The sequence below is a fragment of the Petaurus breviceps genome, unplaced genomic scaffold (assembly GCF_028583685.1).
Source record: "Petaurus breviceps papuanus isolate PSGF00001 unplaced genomic scaffold, PetGlider_PUasm1.0 91023, whole genome shotgun sequence".
NCBI classification, from domain to species: domain Eukaryota; kingdom Metazoa; phylum Chordata; class Mammalia; order Diprotodontia; family Petauridae; genus Petaurus; species Petaurus breviceps.
In genome coordinates this window covers 4,029,285-4,048,722 of record NW_027187398.1, presented here as the reverse complement: position 1 = coordinate 4,048,722, position 19,438 = coordinate 4,029,285, and the positions used below count along the sequence as shown (strand labels likewise).

Here is a 19,438-nt window from a genome sequence, read left to right as displayed (position 1 = left end):
TTAACCCTTTACAAATGGAAAGTTTGAACTGTAGGAAAACTGAGCCTCCAGAGGAGGCTCCGCTGTATTTCTAAGATCAGGGAACAGTACTCAAAGATCACTGATGAACAATGAAATAATCTGTGGACATATATCAGAGATAGAAGATTAGAAAGCCACTTATTCAAGATCAGATTTCTTTTACTGTCCCATATTTTAATATCTGCCCATATGGTGGATATAATGTACCCATATAAAAGAACAAAGGGCCACTTTTCAAAATGATGCATTAAAAATAGACCAGTTCATCATACTTGGCCTTGTTGGTTGATAACTGGATAAATCCAATGGCTTGTTTTCATAAGAGAGACTTTTGAACACTCACATATGTGCAAATTCCTTCTCAAGAGCATAAAACTTAACGAAGAGTTTGTTCAGCAGTCACTTGAGTTCCAAATTGCAGTCTTTAGAAACTTCCTCTTTTCTTTCTCTTCAAGCTGTGTCTGTAGCTCCTTTTCAATCTGGTTTGTTTCAGCTGTCATCTAGTTTAACAGCCAGAGCTCTCCTAGGTAGCATGCTTGCAAACTGACTGGTAAAAGAGCAGAAGTGGTTAGCTTTGAGACCCCCTCCCTCTGTTCTTCCTCTTTCCTCTCCCCACCCCCACCAAGGTCCTCTTGGTGGGAAGGAACATAGAGAAACAAAGGATTAAAGATTTAGAGTAGAAACCCAATCCCCCTCACCTTACAGATGAGGAAACTGAGGCTTATAGAGTTGATGTGATTTCCCCAAGATCACAGAGATGGCAGTCAAAATCTGAATCCAGGTGTTCTGATTCCAAAGCCAGCCTTCTTGGACTTCTGAGTCTGGCTAGTTACAGGGTCATAAATAACCCTAGTGGCTTTGGGGTTGGTGGTGTGGGAGAAACGGGTGGGGGACTGGTATATGCTCAGTATTCAACATGTCTGGAAGGATGAAAGGGACTCCATAGAGTTGTGTGATCCTGGGCCAGGGATTGCTGGATTGTAAGGGTTATTTATGTGCATGTGTTTGTAGATTGGGGTGGGGGGTGGTAGGGGAAGGTATCCTTGGGACAAGGAAGGTCTATATCTGTGGAGGGAGTTATCTCCACCTAGAGTTCCAGCCTTCATTGTTATGGGGGGAGGGGGTGGGTGTGTGGAACAATTAAATAAGTCAGATTCCCCCACACTACTCATATGGTTCAAAGAAACACTTCTCAGTCTTGGAAGGGTTGGGGAAGATTTCTATGCCAGGACTATAGAGGGCTGTCAGCAAATGGGTATCCCTCAAGGGTTAGGTGGTAGAGTGAGATTGTCCAAAGCTTATCTGGCAAGGCCCTGGATTGTACTATGTATGTCTGGACTGCCAAATTCTCCCCTCACAGACTCACCCACTCTTCTCTTTCCCTCCCTTTCTCAAACAAGTAGATTCTTGGTCCAGTAAAAGTGACTATTTTGGGGGTGGGGAGGGGAAAAAAGAATTGCACATGCAGTCTCTGTCCAGCACTAGAGGGTTCCAGAGGCTAGAGATCCCTCCTCACAAAATCTTTGCAGCAGGTGCATTTGGCATCCAGGAGATGGGGTCTCTTGAGATTTGAGGGGGAAAATATACTACACTCAGATGCCTCCTCCCCTCTTCTACAAGCTCCACTTCCCCCAAATGGTTCTCTTCCTTTGTCTAAAGATCTCCTCCCTTCCCACATAGTTCCCATCACCTAAGGTGTTTCTGGGGAGAGGGCCCTAGGGAGATCCTGGAGGACAATGGTTTTGGAGAGATTGGGAAAGCAAGAAGAAACCTCCCAAGGTCTTTTCCAGTTGCTTCTGATTCCATTTAATTTTCCCCTCTTCACATGGTCTCCTAGGGTTGGAAGGTCTGATCTGGCCCTACTCCTCTCAGTCCCAGAAGTGTCCTTTGTTCTCAACATTCTTGATCTCCCACCCAGAAATTAGGAGCTTCTACAAAGGCCTGGTTTTCAAGGAATGCCCTTATCATCTGTTCAATGGAAAACTTCAGATCTGAGGCTTTTGCTGATAGCTAGAGGTTAAAACTGAGTGACAGAGACAGCAAGATAAAGAGAGAGACTGAGACACAGAGTAAGATATACAGACTGTATCCCAAAGAGATCATAAAAAATGGAAAAGGGCCCAGATGTACAAAAATATTTAGAGCAGCTCTTTCTGTGGTGGAAAAGAATTGGAAATTGAGGGGATGCCCATCAATTGGGGAAGGGGTGAACAAATTGTGGTATATGAATGTAATGGAATACTATTGCTCCATAAGAAATGATGAGCAGGCAGATTTCAGAAAAACCTAGACTAACATGAACTAATGCTGAGTGAAGTGAGCAGAACCAGGAGAACACTGTACACAGTAACAGCAACATTATTCTGTGACCAGCTTTTATAGACTTATCTCTTCTCAGCAAAGCAAGGATCTAAGACAATTTGAAAGGCACATGATGGAAAATGCTATCCACATCCAGAGAAAGAACTATGGAGTCTGAATGCAGATAGAAGCAGACTATTTTCTCTTTTTTCTTTCTTTTTCATTGTTTTTCCTTTTTTGTTCTGATTCTTTTTCACAACATGACTAATGTTTAATATGATTGTACATCTATAGCCTATATCAGATTGCCTGCTGTCTTGGGGAGGGGAGAAGGGAGAGAAGGAGGAAAATTTTTAGAACTCAAAATCTTATAAAAGTTAATGTTGAAAACTAAAAATAAATAAATTTTTAAAATTAAAATTAAAAAAGATACATAGACTGATACTGTGTCAGAAACGAAGAAAAAGACACGGAGACAGAAGTTGGAATAGAAGCAGGCAGAGATAGACAAAGAAATTGAAGCAGAAACTGAGAGACAGAGACAAGGTCAGATAAAGAGACTGAAGAAGAGAGAAAAAAAAGATTGAGATCGAAGTTTAGGGACAAACAACCACCTCCTACACCCCGAAGTCCATTCTGTGCCCCTCCCCTCCAACCAGTCCGACAGGACACTATGGGTAGTTTGCCCTCCACTCTACATCCCACCTAGGATACAGTTCCAAAGGCTGAAATGGGAAGACACCACGTCCCGACCCCTAAGTCTCTCCGGTGAGGAGAAGGAGGGAAAGAGAAAGAGGAGGGCAAGATCTTTATTCCAAGGGCCTTTGGGTCCACCCTCGAAGTTTTAAGCTTGAGTAGATTTCGTCTGCTTCAGAGGCGAGCTAGAAGCCTAATGGTCGGCGCTAGAGTCTAGGCAGATGACATCTGAGCGTATAGGGAAAGGAGGTTGTGATTGAAGAAGAAAGGGAAATTCTCAAGATTCTGGGACCCTTTAAAAGAGGTAGTTCTGGAGACCAGGATCCTGGGTGTGAATCTGACTCCCATTTGAGTCCAACCCCTCTTTCCATGGGGAGAGACCAAGAACAGAATAAGCGGGAAGGTAGTTGATAAAGGACTAAGTGTTAACTGGTTGCGTAGGCTGGATGTGTATCCTTTCCATTGGGATACCCTGCTTCCAGTTCCAATTTTACCCGGACCCTCTAAGAGCTGAGCGGCTCGGAATTCATTAATGGGAAAGTCAAATGGCTTTTCAGGATCGGTTACTAAGCCCTCCCTCTCATTCTCTTCTCTCCTCTGCCCCCAAGAAGGCAGGGCATCCCCAGTCAGACCCTCCCTGCCTCTCCAATATGCATCCATCAGAGAAAGTGACCAGGGTGAGGAGGGGAGAGGCAAAAATTAATGAGATTTTTTGTAGAAGGAAAGGAGAAGAGAGGGAAAGATGGTGAGCTCCTGGAGGGCAGGGGTTCTCTTTTGTCATTCTTTGTATCTCTGCGCTTAGCACAGTGCCTGGCATTTAAGAAGCACTTATAATAAATGTTTATTGACCGAATGATTGATTGAAATGAAGACCAAGAGAGGAGAGGGGAGGAAGAGGAGAGAGAGTGAAATGAAAGAGAAGGGGAGATAGGGAGAGGGAAAACAAATGGGGAAGGATGGAAAAGAATAGGGGAAGAGGAGGAAGAGGAGGGAGGGAGAACTGCAGAGGGGTTAGAAAATCAAGGAGAGGAAGAGAATTCCAGGAGGGTGGGGAGGGGAGGGGAGGAGGGGGGAGGAGCCTGACTACGGGGTCCAGCTCTCCAGGCTATCCGGCCCAGGCTCTGTGTTCCTCTATAAAAACCCTGGGACAGAAACATGACCACAGGACAGACCGCGGCTCATTCTTGGCGGGACACGTGGCCAAGCGGACAGACAAACGGACCAAAGCTGAGTAGCAGAAGATGATCCCGTTCCTAATGCTGCTGGCCCTCACGTTGGCCCAGCCAGTGGCCCCAGGTGACTTAGCCTTCCCCACCTCACCCCAGTCTGGGTCCCATTCTCCATTGGGGATCTATTCCAGGGACAGAACCCCTTGCCCTGTCAGTTGGGTAGGTGGGTAAGAAGAATCCACTGACTTTGGAGCACAGGAGAGGTGGGAATAAAGCGAGACATATAGAGAGATAGAAAACAGATACAGAGAGACAGAAGACAGACAGGAATAGGTAGATAAGAGAGAAATAGAAAACAACAGGTAGAGACAGAAGAAGAGAGAAAGGGAAAAATCTTCAAGAGACGAGAGAGTCATAGTCAGAGAAAATTGAGACGGAAAAGAACATAAAGTTAGGGACAGAAAAGAAATACTAGAGAGGATATATTGAAAGAGAGAGAGATAGAAAATGGAAAGAGACAGAGACAGATATAACGAGACAAAGACATTAGAACAGATAAAAAGAAATAGACAGAGACAGAAATGACAGACAAAAAGAAATAACAGAGACAAAGAATGAGAAAACGCAAAGCTGGGGGGGGGGGACAAAAAAAAAACCAAGAAAAGATGTAGACAGAAACAAAGGTGGAGACTGAGAAAAGGACAGAGAAGAGATGGAGACAGAGGCACAGAAAAGAGAAACAATGAGAAAATCAGGCAGAAATAGAAACTGACAGAGACTAAGGACAGAGCGACAGTGACTGACAGAGACAGAGAAAACAGTGAGACCAGACTCTCGAAGAGAGAAAACAGTGTCGGAGAGGAGCGTAAGTTTCTTGAGTCCCAGGCATCCAGTCATCGCGCCTTTGCCGCTCTCCCTGTCCGAGCTCGTTACCCCTGCCACCCTGCCTCTCCCGGGGTCTGCTGATACGGGCGGAGTTCGTGTTGGGTCTCAATGCCACAACTCTCCTGGGAGCGTCAGGGTCTCTAGGATACAAGGTTGGTCTGACAGGTCTCACGGAAGGAGAGGGTGGACTCTCCACGGTTGGTTTGCGGGTTTCCCTGGCAGTGTACCCCTAGCAGCACTGACCTGGGGCTCTCCTTTGGTGGGGAGGGGTTGTCTCCTGAAGGACAGCTGAGCTCTTTTCCCTGCTGGGCCAGCTAGCTAGCTTCTCCGGGAGGGGAGTGGGGGGAGGAGGGGAGGTGCGATCCCAGGAACTCAGAGGTCCTGGATCAGCCGGTCTTTCCAGCCGGAGTGATTTTCGTTTAAAGATTAATAGCGAGGCAAGGTTCTTAATTATCAGGTTGAGGGGGAGGGTGTTAATATTTGATAAGAAGACAGGATCTACACAGCTGGGGGGCCCGGAAAGGGGATTATCGCATGCCCTGAGTCGGCCCCTGTCCGACCCCATCTCCCCAACTCTTCCCTCACCACACATGTTTCTCCTGAAGAGAAAACTTCAGGAAAACAGGTCTCACTCCCTCTTTCACCTACAAGCAACCCTTACCTTCTCCAAGCCCCTTCTCAGTAGTCTTTCCGGGAAGGCTAAGATTCCCAGGCAGCGATATACAGAAGAAGGCAGCAGAATTGGAGACAGAAGAGTCTCCAGACAGCCATCTCTGACAAGGATTAGTTCTATGACCTTGGACAAGTTGCTGAACCTCAGTTAGCTCATTTGTAAAAAAGGGAATCGGTACTGGCACTTTTTACCTCACAGAAGCTGTCTCCCTGTATATGATTTGGGAGCTTTATTATCTGAGACTCTGGCCAAGGTTTTCCTTTAAACCTTTCAATATGGTTCCCACACCTGCAGTTCTCCATCTCTTCTGGGAAATGGAATAGAGATTGGGGATTGGGGTCTTTCTCCTGGTTGCTAAGTGGTTAGATGCTAGCTCCTTCTCTTACTTCACTCATTCTTCCTCTCATCAGTGTCCCAGCCAGAGGATGTGTGGGGAGGCTTATGTGGGTTTTTGGGGTGTAGGTCAAGGGTGGAGAGAGAATTAGGAACGAAAGGGACAAGACTAGTGTACCTGGGAAGGAAGCTGGTATTGGGTTAGGCATCAGCCAGCAATCTAGCATCTGTCTGCCCTTTCTTCCTTGTGGGTCTTTCCCACTCCTTTTCTCTTTTTCTCCATCCTTCCCCTCAGCCCCACAAAATATACATCCCCACATACTCATAAATAAGATAGAACTTTTGCCTACATCTCAGAGAACCCTAGGTTAGATTCTTAAAATCCAAACCCTTCTCCCTCCCTCCCAAATATCTAGTCTCTTTCCTTTCAACAACTCACCAACAAGGCTACCACTTTCCACTACCTCCAGAGCTTCAGGGTTCAGGTTGGATATCTGCACAGCTGTTTTTGGTGTTACTCCCTTTTCATTCACACTTCTCCTTCAAAAGTCTCATGGCCCTTTGGAGAAGTAATCAGAGGCCTTCCTCCCAATAAACTCATTTTGTGGAGGAAAGGCAATGAAACCTGGAGAGAGGTCAAATTGTTCCCCTCCCAATGTTTGTCTAGATGGGGAAAGAGAAGAATGGATCTATAAGTGGGGCTCATATTCTATTCCATGTCCAGACCCCTGTCCAAGAGAAGCTGAGACTTTGCTCAGAAACATGGGCTTTGCTGAGCTGGAGCTCAGGAACCCTGGGGGAGGAATGGAGGTGGGGAGGAGTTGATGGTCAAGGTCCACAGGGGCACTTCTTTACTCTGCTGTCAATCAGCATGTGAGACATGCTGTGTGAGCTGAGTGGGATGCAGAGCCTCTGGAGTGGGGTTGGAATGAAGAGAGGGTACAAATACCCCTGTACTTCTGACCCCATCCCTTCTTGGGACAGATGGACAAAGACCTGGGAACAAGGAATAGAATGTTAGCAACCCTCTCTCTAATTGGGCTTGAATGCTCATGGGCAGAGGGGGGAGATCTGGGCAAGGTTGGGGTTCAGAGACAGCAAAATGTTAGTGACTAAGCTGGTGCACCTTAAAGCTTAGGGCACTATTTTTCTTCATCTGAGACTCAGATTTGTCCGCCCTCACCACCTACTAGTACCTTAACTGTTCCCTCTCATTCTCCACACCCCCTTCACCCCACACCCCACACTCAAGGTCCTGACCTCTTTCAACACTATTGTTTCCCTGGCTCACTTCCTTTTGAAATGAGTAGGTAAAAGCATACAACAGTTCAAAAGTCAGTAAGATTAAGAACAGAGCAGAGGTCATGGCTAGAGACCAGGGGAGCCTGGGGAGAGCAAATTCCTAGTGAGGGCACTTCTCCCAGGGATGGGAAGTGATGTGTAGCTCCCAGCTCTTCCTTAGCCTCGACCAGACTAGCTGCCTTGGAAGAAGAGGGCTGAGACCTCCACTTTTTTGCTTTTCTTTTTTTCTATTATTTCGAATTTTTCTATTTACTGTTTTATTAACTCCTTTTGTTTCTGTACCACAATAATTTCCCATTATATCCCACAATCACCACTGAATAATCTCTTGTAATAAAGAAAAATGTTTAAGCAAAAAAGGTGAAGGATTTGGAGTTAGAGACCCTGGGTTTGAATCTTGTCTCTGCCACTCTATTCCTCTGGGCCTCAGTATCCTCACCTCTAAAATGAAGGGATTGAATGAGATGTCTTCTAAGATGTCTTTCAATACTTTTTTTTTTTTTTGCCTTTTGGAGGGCAATTGGGGTTGTCACTTGCCCAAGGTTACACAGCTAGTTTTTTTTGTGTGTGTGGGTGTTAAGTGTCTGAGGCTGGAACTGAACTCAGGTCCGCCTGACTCCAGGGCCAGCGCTTTACTCACTGTGCCACCTAGCTGCCCCAGATGTCTTTCAATCCTAAATCTTAATCTATGATTCTATGTTTTTATGCTCAGCTGACAACAGGCAGAGGAAAAAATATCTGTTTGCAGAATAGATGTGGAAAAGTTTTCACAGCTGTTTCCTTTCCTGAAATAGACTATTGGGATATGTGCTATTGGGGGAGGGGTGAAGGTGGGAAAAAAAGAGGTTGCCATCTAGACATTTGGAAGGTCCCAGACCCAGGTATCAAAGAAGGTGAGAAAGACCCCCAGGGCAGGGGTAGGGCTATAGCATCAGCAATGTGTTCCATGTGCATTGAGGAACCCCAAAAAGTCTCTGAGTCATAGCTCCCCACCAGAATGTACTACCCTCAAGGGATGACAGAACACATGCCCAGCCCCTGTTGCCTTTTCCAGGCATGGAGTTGAGAAGTCCCCAAATATCTGAATCCTATGACTCAGTTTCCTGGGAAGAGGCTTAGTCAGATTTGGGGAGAGCAGCCCTCCTTACTGTCATCTCTATAACTACCATGACCTGGGTGAGGCTGAGACTTCCAGTGGTGTAATCTGAGCTAACCTCTCCCTTCCCTGGCTAATCCTGGTGTCCAAGTCTGGTCCATCATGTACCACCACCATAGGCCAAGATTCTTCCTCTTTGGCACTCTTTCTGCTGCCTTGGAGGGATGCATTCCTCTGTCCCATGCATTCCCCATCCTCCATGCCTTCTAATTTCCAGAAGAAATGGTCCTCCTGACTTTGCAATAGAGACACCAACCCAGACTCGAGGTCATGTTACATGAAATCATCTTCCCGTGCCACTTGAGCTTCTAACACCCTCTTCCCAGCCTTTACTGAGGTAGAAAAGAGACATGAACCTGGAATCAGGTCAGGCCCTGGCCCTAAGAAGAGAGGTAGAGGATAGTTTTTTTAATAGAAGTCCTTGCTTTCTGGATCAGCCCAATTTTCTCCCCACTCCCAATGATCCATAGGTTCATAGATCTGTCAGGGAAGACACAAGACAGGATCATAGACACAGAGCTGGGAGGGCCCAGAGAATGAAGCAGCAGCCCTAGGAAGTGTAAGAGGTGAGAGTTGACTTGGCATCATAGAGAGGAGAGCTTGGCCAAGAATTTACTTTAATAACACAGTCGGGGGGAGGAGAGGAAGGGGAGAACAGCTCGAGGGACTTCTGTTAGCTTTCCATCATCTCAAATAAACTCCCATGGCTGAGCCAGCAAATCTGATTGTTAAGGAAGGGGGAGGCCCCAGCAAAGTTAATCCTCCTTAGCAGAGCAAGCCTGATGGAAAAAAGAGAGAATTGAATGTTCTAGAGGACTTGGCTGGCGGATGGGGGGTGGGGTGGAAGGTTCACATGATTTGAAGGGCTTTAATATGTAGCATATATAAATATATGTGTGTGTGTAAGATGGAGTGGGGTGGGAGACAGGGAGAGACAATAGGATATGTGCTAGAATCTGTTCTGTTTCTCTACCCTTGTTTGCCCTCTGGGAGCTGAGAGACAGCACCTAGGGTGCTATCATGCATCAGTGCACTGGGGCAGGAGAATGGAAATCTCTATTTTTTGAGGGACAGTTGGGGTTGACTTGCCCAAGGTCACATAGCTAGTGTTAACTGTCTGAGGCTGGATTTGAACTCAGGTCCTCCTGACTCCAGGGTCAGTGCTCTATTCACTGGGCCACTTAGTGGCCCTGGAAATCTCTATTTCTACCCCCACAATAGCCTACCCCAACCTACATTCTTCCTGGCATCAGGCAATGCATCCATCCTCCTAGCTAATCAAATTCTATCCTAATCTCAGAGGGAAAGGGCAGTCCCTTACCTTATTTATCATTCTCACTTCAATTCCACACATATTAAGTAACTAACAGTACTGTCAATACAAAGATAACTTACACTAAAGACCCTATTCTCAAGGGGTTTACAACCAAAGTGGGGGAGGGGTTCAGAAAAAGCTATCTGTAGTAAGAGGTGATACCTGAGTTGGGCCTTGTAGAAAGAGAAGTTTCCATGGTGGGGAGGGGGAGGGGAGGAAAGTGGAGGAGAGAACAGGAATAGAACTGGGGTGGAGGGTTACCTGCTTTCTCTGGATATAGGGTACGTAAAGAACGAAAGAGAAGAATGTAAGGCAGGTTGGAGCAAGAATCTCAGACTGGAAGTGTATGTCTTGTTGTGTAAATGATAAGAAGAAACCAATTAAAGTTTTTTGAGTAGAAAATTTTTGCAATCAAGACAGTAGATAAAAGAAATGACTGAAGTTGCTGGACAAAGAGTGAATTCAAAAACAGGGAGGCAAAAAGTTCAATTGGAAGGCTATTACAATAGTCTGGGAAAGAAGAGTTAAGGGGCTGGACTATGGTTATAGGAGTGGGAATTGGAGGGAAGAGATATTATATAGATGTATTTGACAGCTGACTGGATGTGAAAGAGGGGCAGGGCTGTAAGAGAGAGAGGAGGAAGGGAGGGAGATCCCTCTGAGGTTGCTAGTCTGATGGTGATGCCATCAACAGAAAATAAAGAAAGTTTAGAGGAGGGGGAAGTTTGGAAGAGATGATAAATTTCATTCTGGATATGAGTTTGAGATTTCAGTAGGGATCTACTTGGAAATGCCCAGGATGGCAATTGGAGATATGGAATGGAGTCCTAAGGAGACACAATTTGGGGCATCATTTGCATAGAGGTCATAAATAACTGAAGCTATGAGAATAGAGACAGTACAGTGAGGGAGGAGGAAGGTCAACCACAGAACTTTGGTGGACATTCACACTTTAAGGGATGAGAGGAAGATGAGGAGACAGCAAAATATTCAAAAGAGTAGCAATTGGAAATGTAGGAGAATAGCCATGAGAGTTCAGTATCATAGAAGACTTCCCATTCTCCCCATATCCACTCCACCCCACCTGTATTCTGCCACTCCCACTAACTGACACTGTGTCCTCTTTTCCAGCTCACTGGTGCTATGAATCCCAATCCAAGGTAATATCATGTACAGGTAAGTTGGGGACTTCAGAGTCCATCCCTTTTCCCCAACTCAGGCAACCCATCCACCCTTCAATAATGCAACATGGCTAGCCAGGGTTAGAGCAACTGAGCAAGTCATTTCCCTCTGTCTGCCTTTGTTTCCTCATCTGTAAAATAGAGGTGTTGATGCTAGCACCTATAGTATAAATAAATTCGAGGTAGTTTAGGGAGGGAGGGTCCTCGGAGCTGGAGGTATCTGGAAAGACTTGTGTAGAAAGTGGTACTTGAGATACATCTGGAAGGAAATAAACTTGAGAGCAGCCTGAGGAAGAAGTGAACTTGCAGTATGGAGGTGAGCCAGTGTGAAAGATAGGCTCACATAAGATACACCCATCAGTGAGGAATCTTCCCTCACCCTAAACCCCTTTGCTGTGACCAGTCTCTCCTCCCCCACCTTTCCTTCTCTCCTTTCTAATCCTTCAGCACCAAGCCAGTGGCCTGGGAGTTGCCAAGGTCAGCAACAATCCCCAATTGACATTGACACTGACAAAACCATTAGAAACTCTTCACTGAAGCCTTTCAGTTTCACCAACTATGACTGGAGGGAATTGTGGAGCCTTAAAAACAATGGGCACTCAGGTTAGTTTTTTCTCAGTATTATGGGGAGGGCTAGAGGAATGGCATTGATCTTTTTCCCCTCCAATGAGGTCAGCATCTCTTGGGACCTGGGAGCTCTCTGGAAAGGGAGGGAGAAAGAAGGAAATGGCAGCTTCCACAGCATCCTACTCTGCTCTCCTCCATCTTCTTCTGTTCCAGATCCACGTCACCACGTTCTCTTTCTTCTTGATTACATGAGGTCTCACTCTACTCCATTTCTCCTCCATCCTCTTTCATTCCATTCCATCTGACTCCATTCCACTACATTCTTTTCTTTCTTATTCCACCTCCCTCTAGTTCATCTTTCTCCACTCAACTCCATCTTGTTCTTCTTCATTTGTCTCCGTCCTGTTCCAATTCCATTTCATCTTATTCCATTCTACAATATTCTCTATTCTCTCTATTCTCTATTATTCTACTGTACTCTATCCCATCTTTCTGTATTCCGCTCCATACCACTCTACTCTGTCTTTCTCTACACTATTCCATCTCACCCCACTCCATTATTATTTGCCCATTCCCCCTTGGCTTACATTCAGAGGGTAAATGCTCTCCACGTTCTGGCAGCTCCTGTTTGTAAAGTGTTGTACAAATGGGTAGGAAAAAGTGAATGACAATCTGCTCTTAGCTTTTGCTGAGTTCAAGTTCCATCTCATCGGTATTTGTTAAGGTGAGTTTTTCATGCTGAATCTGGGAAATGACAAATACCTATTCTTCAGGTGAAAGGGAAAATATACAAGGAAAGGTTTGGAGCAGGGACAGAGAATTTGGTCAGGGTGATGACTCTAAGGTGGAACATGAAGCACCTAGAGTAATGGAGACCAGAGAACGCCCCCCAGACCTTCACCCTCTTTTTTCACCTACTTTTGTCCCAAGTGGAAGTGAAGCTTAATGACAAAATCAAGATCTCTGGAGGTGGCCTGAAGGAAACTTACAAGGCAGTCTCTTTCCATCTGCACTGGTCGAACTCTTTGGATGAGGGCTCTGAACACACTATCAATGGAAGGTCCTATGCCATGGAGGTGAGGGGTTCATCCTTCCTAGGTTTGGAGAGCCACAATCCCCTCCCAACCTGGGGTAGGGCCTGGGGTCTCTGGGATTGGCTTAGATCATAGAATGATAAAACATGAAAGCTGGAAGTGATCTTAGGGATCCCCTTTCTTTTAGATATATGAGAAAATCAAGATCCAGAGAGGAGAAGTGACTTGCCCAGAGTCACATGGTTAAGTAGCAGCAGAGCAAGGATTAGGACCCAGATATCAGAGCTCTTTGCCCCTACTTCTTTTCCAGTCTTCCCTTTGGCACCACAATGAAAATCCTCTCACCCCACTCCACACAAGCTTGTGTGAAACTCCTCATCTCCCTGCCTTGATCTCCATACATCTTACTCATGGCACAGTAGAAAGAACACTAGATTTGGTGTCAAAGGACCTGGGTTCAAATCCTACCTATCACTGCCTATGTGACCTTGAGCAAGTCATTTCACTTCTCTAGGTTTCCTCATTTCTAAAATGAGAGTGCACATCACCCCAAGAAGACATTGGTCTTCTTCAAAAATGAAGGATGAACAATAACAAAATGAGAGAGTTCGACTAGGTGGCCTCTAATCTCCCTCCGAAATCTAAATCTAGGATCTTAATATTTCCTAACTTACTTCATCTCTCTGGGCTTCCATTTCCTTATCAGTTTCCTCTAAACCTTATCATCCTCAGCCCAAAACTCTGAGACCACTAAGGCCTGAGGAAAGGGCCCTGGGGGAGACCTAGACATAGGGGGTACCCATTCTAACCCTTCTCTCCTATTTTTTTGCCCCAGATGCACATTGTCCATATCAAGAACAAGTATGGTGATTTGTCAGAAGCACTCCGTGGGAATAGCAATGATGAAATCGCTGTACTGGGATTTCTAATAAAGGTTAGAACCTCCTCTCCATTCTCCTGTCCTCTTCCCAGCCTCATCTACCTGTCAGAGTCTGCCTTTCCCCTTTTCCACTCTCCCCCTCCAACCACTAGAGAACTAGGAATTGCAGCAATGGAGGAAGAGAGGGACTATCTATATGTCTTTTCCTCCCTCAGACACTCTCCCTCAATCTCTCTTGATCTCTCACTCAGTTCCCCTGTAGGTGTATTTGCCTCTCTCCTCTCCATGTCCTACAGGCATGGCCGGCGGGGGGGGAGACAGAGGAAAGAAAGGTCAAGCCCAAGACAGAGGACAGGGAGACCTTCTTCCTGCTAATAAATCAGAACACCATGCAGCATCTCATTCACTCATCAGTCAAACAAGAGGCAACCTGAGACTGAGCCTAGGAAACTGAACAGAAAGATTCTCCCATCCTTCCCTTTAATAACCCCCATACCCTCCCACCCCCCCACCCTCAGCCTGTCTGAACAAGATGGTTGTCTTTTCAGCCTTCACTTCAAAACCATTCTGGCTTCATGAGTCTGGTGGAGGGCCTGAGCAGAGTCCCGTACCAGAGTGAGTGTTATGCCCTAGCTAGGGACCTGGGTAGAAAGAGGATTGATGGTGGGAGGAGGAGCCTGGGGGAGGTTAAGTGTGTGTTGGGACTGGGGGAGGGTAGAAGTGAAAGAACCAGATGGGAGAAGCCAAGAAGCAGGACCCTGAAGTTTGAGCTACCCTGTCTCTAAGTTGCTAAAAAAAAAATGGTTGGTCAAAGGAGCTTTAGGAAAGAATGTTTTTGATAATCTGTGATTAAGGTAAAAGGTTAAGGTTGAGGGAGAGTATTGGGGATGAGAGGCTCAGAGATTGGGGTGTAGGGCTCCTCTATCTGTAGTCATCAGGAGCAGGACTGTGGTAGAGGAGAATTACCCTTAGGAAGAGTGATGGGCAAGACTAAAAGAATAGTTCTAGGGGCTGGAAGGGAAAGATCACAAGGCAATGTGTTTGTATATGTGGTTTGGGTAATTCTGAGGGAAGCAGAGACTCTTCTCCCAAACCTCATACTAACAAGTCCTTTGTTTTTTTGTCTCCCTTAGTCTATGATACCTCCCTAGAGAAATTCAGCCTTTTTGACCTTATCCCAAAAGTTAATCTTTTGAAAAATTACTACCGATACTGGGGCTCCCTCACTACTCCTGATTGCCAAGAGAAGGTCATCTGGACTCTGTTTCATGAGCCTATCCATCTCCATCAAAATCAGGTAATAATTTGGGGATCTTCAGGCTTAGACTAGGTCTCCAAGGAGGCTGTGGGGCTAAATAGGAGACCCAAGGCAAGGAAGGAATGGAATCAACATGCTGGTCAATTGATTAGCTTTTGTTGTGTGCCTAACTCTGCCCAGCCCCGTGTTATGTGCTTTAGGGATACACAAGGATATAGCAGTCCTTGCCTTCAAAGAATTTGCAGTCTAGTTAGGCAAACCAAACTACAACATATAGAAGTCAGAGAACACTATAAACAGTCCATGGGATTTAGAGCTGGAAGGGTCCTTTACAAACGGTGAGTATAATAAGCACCTGATTTTTTCGTTGACAGCATTTGGCCTCTGCTGGATTTAGGTTGAGTATCTGTCATCCGAGGGTTAGTCTAGTTAAGAAAGGTTCAGCATGCATGGAAGGCTGGACACCAAATGATCATTTTGGGGCCTCTCTAGTCAGGCTAATAATATCTAGCCAGTCCCCAACAAGAGAAGCAATAACATGTCCCCGTACCTTGACTCTCCTACCATAGCTACCCTCTTCCAACCATGCTAAAAAGCTGAATTATGTCCACACAGTCTCAATTGGGTTATGCCCAGGACCCTTTGAGTCACTTTCTGTCTATAAAGACAATAGAAATTATTTATGTGGGGCGGCTAGCCCTGGAGTCAGGAGGACCTGAATTCAAATGTGGCCTCAGACACTTAAAAAAACTAGCCTGTGACCTTGGGCAAGTCACTTAACCCCAATTGCCCTACAAGGGAAAAAAAAAAAGAAATTATTTATGTAACACAGAGGAAGAGTGGAGGGATGGAGGAGAGAGGGTTGAATTCTTTCTGAATGGGGCAAACTAAAAGAACAGGAAGAAGGTAATTCACCCCAGGTTGACCATCACTTTTACTTTCACCCACCCATCTTAATTAGGCAAGAGTCAGGGTCAAGAGGTCATCAATAAATGGATATAAAGACCTCAGCCAAAGAAATTAGGGCTCTAAAGTTTGAAGAGGGATCAATCAACAGACATTTATGAAACCCCAACTCTGAGTCAGGCACCCTCCCAGGCTGTAGAATTACAAAGACAAAAAAGAAATAGCCTCTTTTCCTCAAGGACCTTGCATTCTGTTGGGTGAAAGAGAATATATGTGTGCAAATATACATATATATGCAAAACAAATAGATAACTACAAGATAACCTGGGGCAGACACTTGAAGTTGGGGCATTGGTTAGGAAAGGCTTTTCATAGAAGACGATGCTTGAGCTGGGAAGGATAGTAAAGTCACTAGAATTTCTGGTCCTTTACAGATCTTCGAATTCTCCAGGAAGCTGTACTATAATATGGAGGATGAGAAACCATCAATGGCCATCATAGACAACTTCCGGAAAACACAGCCAATAGGGAACCGTGAGGTCTTTACCTCTGGGGTGGGAATACTATTGTCCCAAGCCTGGCCTGTGCTTCTGGCCCCTCTGCTGACCTACCTCCTGCCTGTCTTCCTCTACTGAGAGGCCTTGAACTTGAGTCCTCTGATCCCTAGACATTTCACCTGCTGGACTCTGGGTTTTCACAAATATACTGTATATATATATATATATTTTTTTTTTAGATAAACATTTCCTCAGCACCTTACTGCTGCCCTTGATTGCCACTGTTCCCTGTTACAAGTATGACATGGCTTGTCTTAATAATGCTCCCCATTGCCCAACTCAAACCTGCCCCAGCCCTTGCCTTGTTGGAGGGGATGAACTTCAGCTAGAGCTTCTTACACCCCAGGCCACCATGGATCCCAATCCATATTGTGAAAGACTAATGTTTATTTTTGATGGTCTTCCTCTTACCTGCCCTGTCAGCCTATCATTGCCCAGCCTCCACCCTGGGCTGCCTGGTCCAGTCTGCCCATTTCTAAGCTAAGTAACAATCTAACTGAAGTGTTAGCTGATATGATCCTAAGATATCCCTTTTGAGGATAGCTCTACTTTATCAAGGTCCCTGTGACACCATAAAAAGCATCAAGACCCGTGGGGGGCGGCTAGGTGGCGCAGTGAATAAAGCGCCGGCCCCAGAGTCAGGAGGACCCGAGTTCGGGGTTCGGTTTGGCCTCAGACATTTAACACCCACACAAAAAAACTAGTCATGTAACCTTGGCCAAGTTACTTAATCCCAATTGCCCTCCAAAAGGCAAAAAAAAAGGCATCAAGACCTAGAGAAATTGATAGAAAAAATTAGGAAATTTCACTAGCCAGGGAATCTCCATGATCTAACTAAATGAAACATCTAGTCAATGAATCCCAATCAAACTCAAGAAATCAAACTCAGTCCCTTAACTACCCTGTACTGGGCACTGTCCTCAGTGCTGGTGATACAAAACCAAACTTGTTATAGGATATGTTACCAATGAGAAGGCTGCTCTCAAATATAGAAGATGTCATGGGGACAATGCCACTCCCACAATGGTACCCCTCCTCCCTCCCCCTCCCCACTTTCGAGGACCCTAGTATGGTAGAGTTGGAATAGACCCTAGTCTATTGTAGTCCTGAGGTGGCTAGGTGGTGCAGTGAATAGAGCACCAATCCTGGAATCAGGAGGATCTGACTTCAAATCCAGCCCCAGACACTTAGCATAAAACTAGCCATGTGATCTTGGGCAAGTCACTTAACCCCAATTGCCCTGCCTTCCCCCCTCCAAAAAATGAAAAAAAAAAAAGAAAATTGTAGTCCAACCCTATCTTTTATAGGGGGAGAGATTGAAGTCCACAGGAAAATTAACTTACCCAAGGTCACATAACTGGTTAGAGGCAGAGTTTCGACCATAACTCAGATCTCCTAACTTTCAGCAGCAATGCATCCTGTACCATGATAAGAAAGGGAAAGGCAGAGAGAGGAGAGGAACAATAACTCACTCATAATAGCTAATACATCAATTTAAGTTTTACAAAGCACCTCCTTTTGAGAATCACAATGAATCAGTAAGGTGGGTATTGTTATTTTCATCCTCATATTACAAATGAGGAAATTGAGACTTTGAGGTTAAGTGACTGGTCCAGGGTCACACAGGTATCTAAGATTGGCTTTGAATTCAGATCACCCTGATTTTAAGTCTAGCATCTTAGCCACTGTATGCCACCTAGCTTGCTGTCAACAACACAACCATACTTTTTATGGGTAATAGGGAATTGTCCCCCAAAAATCCTCTGAATGAAGCTGTGAGTGATCATTTTTCTCTTTCCAGGGACCCTGTGGTGTCTGTTCTTTCCTTCTCTGTCAGTGGGAAGAAAGACTCATGGGGTGAGGGGTGGGGGTGGTGAAAAGGTTTGGAATGGAGAGTCACAGGATGTAAGTCAACAGGTCAGACAGATAAAGAAAAAGAGGTGAGTCTGGGGAAGCAAAATTCCTAGAGAGATGTGGGAAACCAAGGCCACCCAGGGACCCCTGCCCTTCTGTGGCAGAGTCAGATAGTGGTAGAGAGGAGCCCTGGCAGTTAAAGTTAGGTGAAAAGATAGATAACAGATTACTTACCCAGAAGTTGACAATCATAAACGAGACGGGATTACAGTATGGTGGAAAACTGAGTCAACTTTATTCAGCTAAGAGTCCAGTTTATATAGTGTAAAACTGCATGGTCATCATAAGCCACTGTCTTTGGGATTACACCATTCGCCTCGTACGTGTCCCCTGTACTCTATCCTTGTTATCAGGGTACGAGTACCAGGCAGGATGTTCCAAACCTCCCTAAACCTCCCTAGAACAGGATGGAGTGGTCCCAAGGCTTCTAGTTAATACGTTGCTATATTATGCTGGTTTCCCCTGAGAACACTGCAAGCGTCCATGTTCCCAGGCAGGGAGCACGTACCACTCTTCTCATGGGGATGTGAACCCCATGCCTGTGAGCCTTCCTAGGGGATGGGGAACCGATCCAAGCCGGTTTAGCAGAGTCTTATGCTGAGAGGGGTTATTCAGCCATCAGGGTCAGAGCCCCACTGGCCGTGGTCCTCAACAGAGAGAGAAAGGAAGAAGAAGATGAAAAATAAAAGATAGAGAAACTGCCCTTCCCAAACCTGCCTGGATTTCCTCAGGCTACAGGTGCACCTTCTCCTCTTTGGCTTTTCTCTTTCTGCTTCAGCTTTCTGACCCCCTCCATACTTGGAACATCCCTGGGAGAGTGCCTGAGGGAACATGGGAAGGGAAGGGCTCTTATTTGGAGCCCAGGCCGTGGGAGCCTGTCTGTTCTGGCCTTCAAATGGCCTTGGGGTAGGGGTCAGAGGGGGAGTGAGAGATGAAGATTTGGGCTACACATATTACACCTGAAATCCTTAGTTCAGGGGACTACAAGTGAAGAAAGAACTTGGCAACCTTGGGTGGGTTCTAGGTGACCAGAACAGGGAGGACCAGGACTGGAGATGGAGTCATTTAAGAAACAGTTGTAAGAGTTGTCAAGAGAAGAGAAGATGTAGGGGAAGAGAGAGAAGGGTCTTCAAATATCATATGTATTTACTGTCAACCTTTAGAAAAGGTTTGGTTAAAGGAGACAAATAGTGGTATACAGCTACAGAATTTATTCCTTATTCCCTTAAGCCTAGGGATACTAAAGTCCTGACTGACGAACAAAAGGATGAGAGAGCTTAAGTACATTTT

General features: G+C 45.6%; 1 protein-coding gene across 1 annotated transcript; it reads left to right on the top strand.

The window, feature by feature from the left end:
• The first annotated feature begins 4,138 nt into the window (after nucleotides 1-4,138).
• Nucleotides 4,139-17,646, top strand: CA4 (carbonic anhydrase 4). The gene is made up of 8 exons (XM_069077899.1): nucleotides 4,139-4,314; nucleotides 10,983-11,027; nucleotides 11,480-11,635; nucleotides 12,530-12,675; nucleotides 13,469-13,567; nucleotides 14,062-14,128; nucleotides 14,647-14,810; nucleotides 16,112-17,646. Exons 1-8 carry the CDS (start codon nucleotides 4,260-4,262, stop codon nucleotides 16,310-16,312), a joined length of 933 nt encoding a protein of 310 aa, XP_068934000.1. The 5' UTR covers nucleotides 4,139-4,259; the 3' UTR covers nucleotides 16,313-17,646.
• Nucleotides 17,647-19,438: the final 1,792 nt, after the last annotated feature.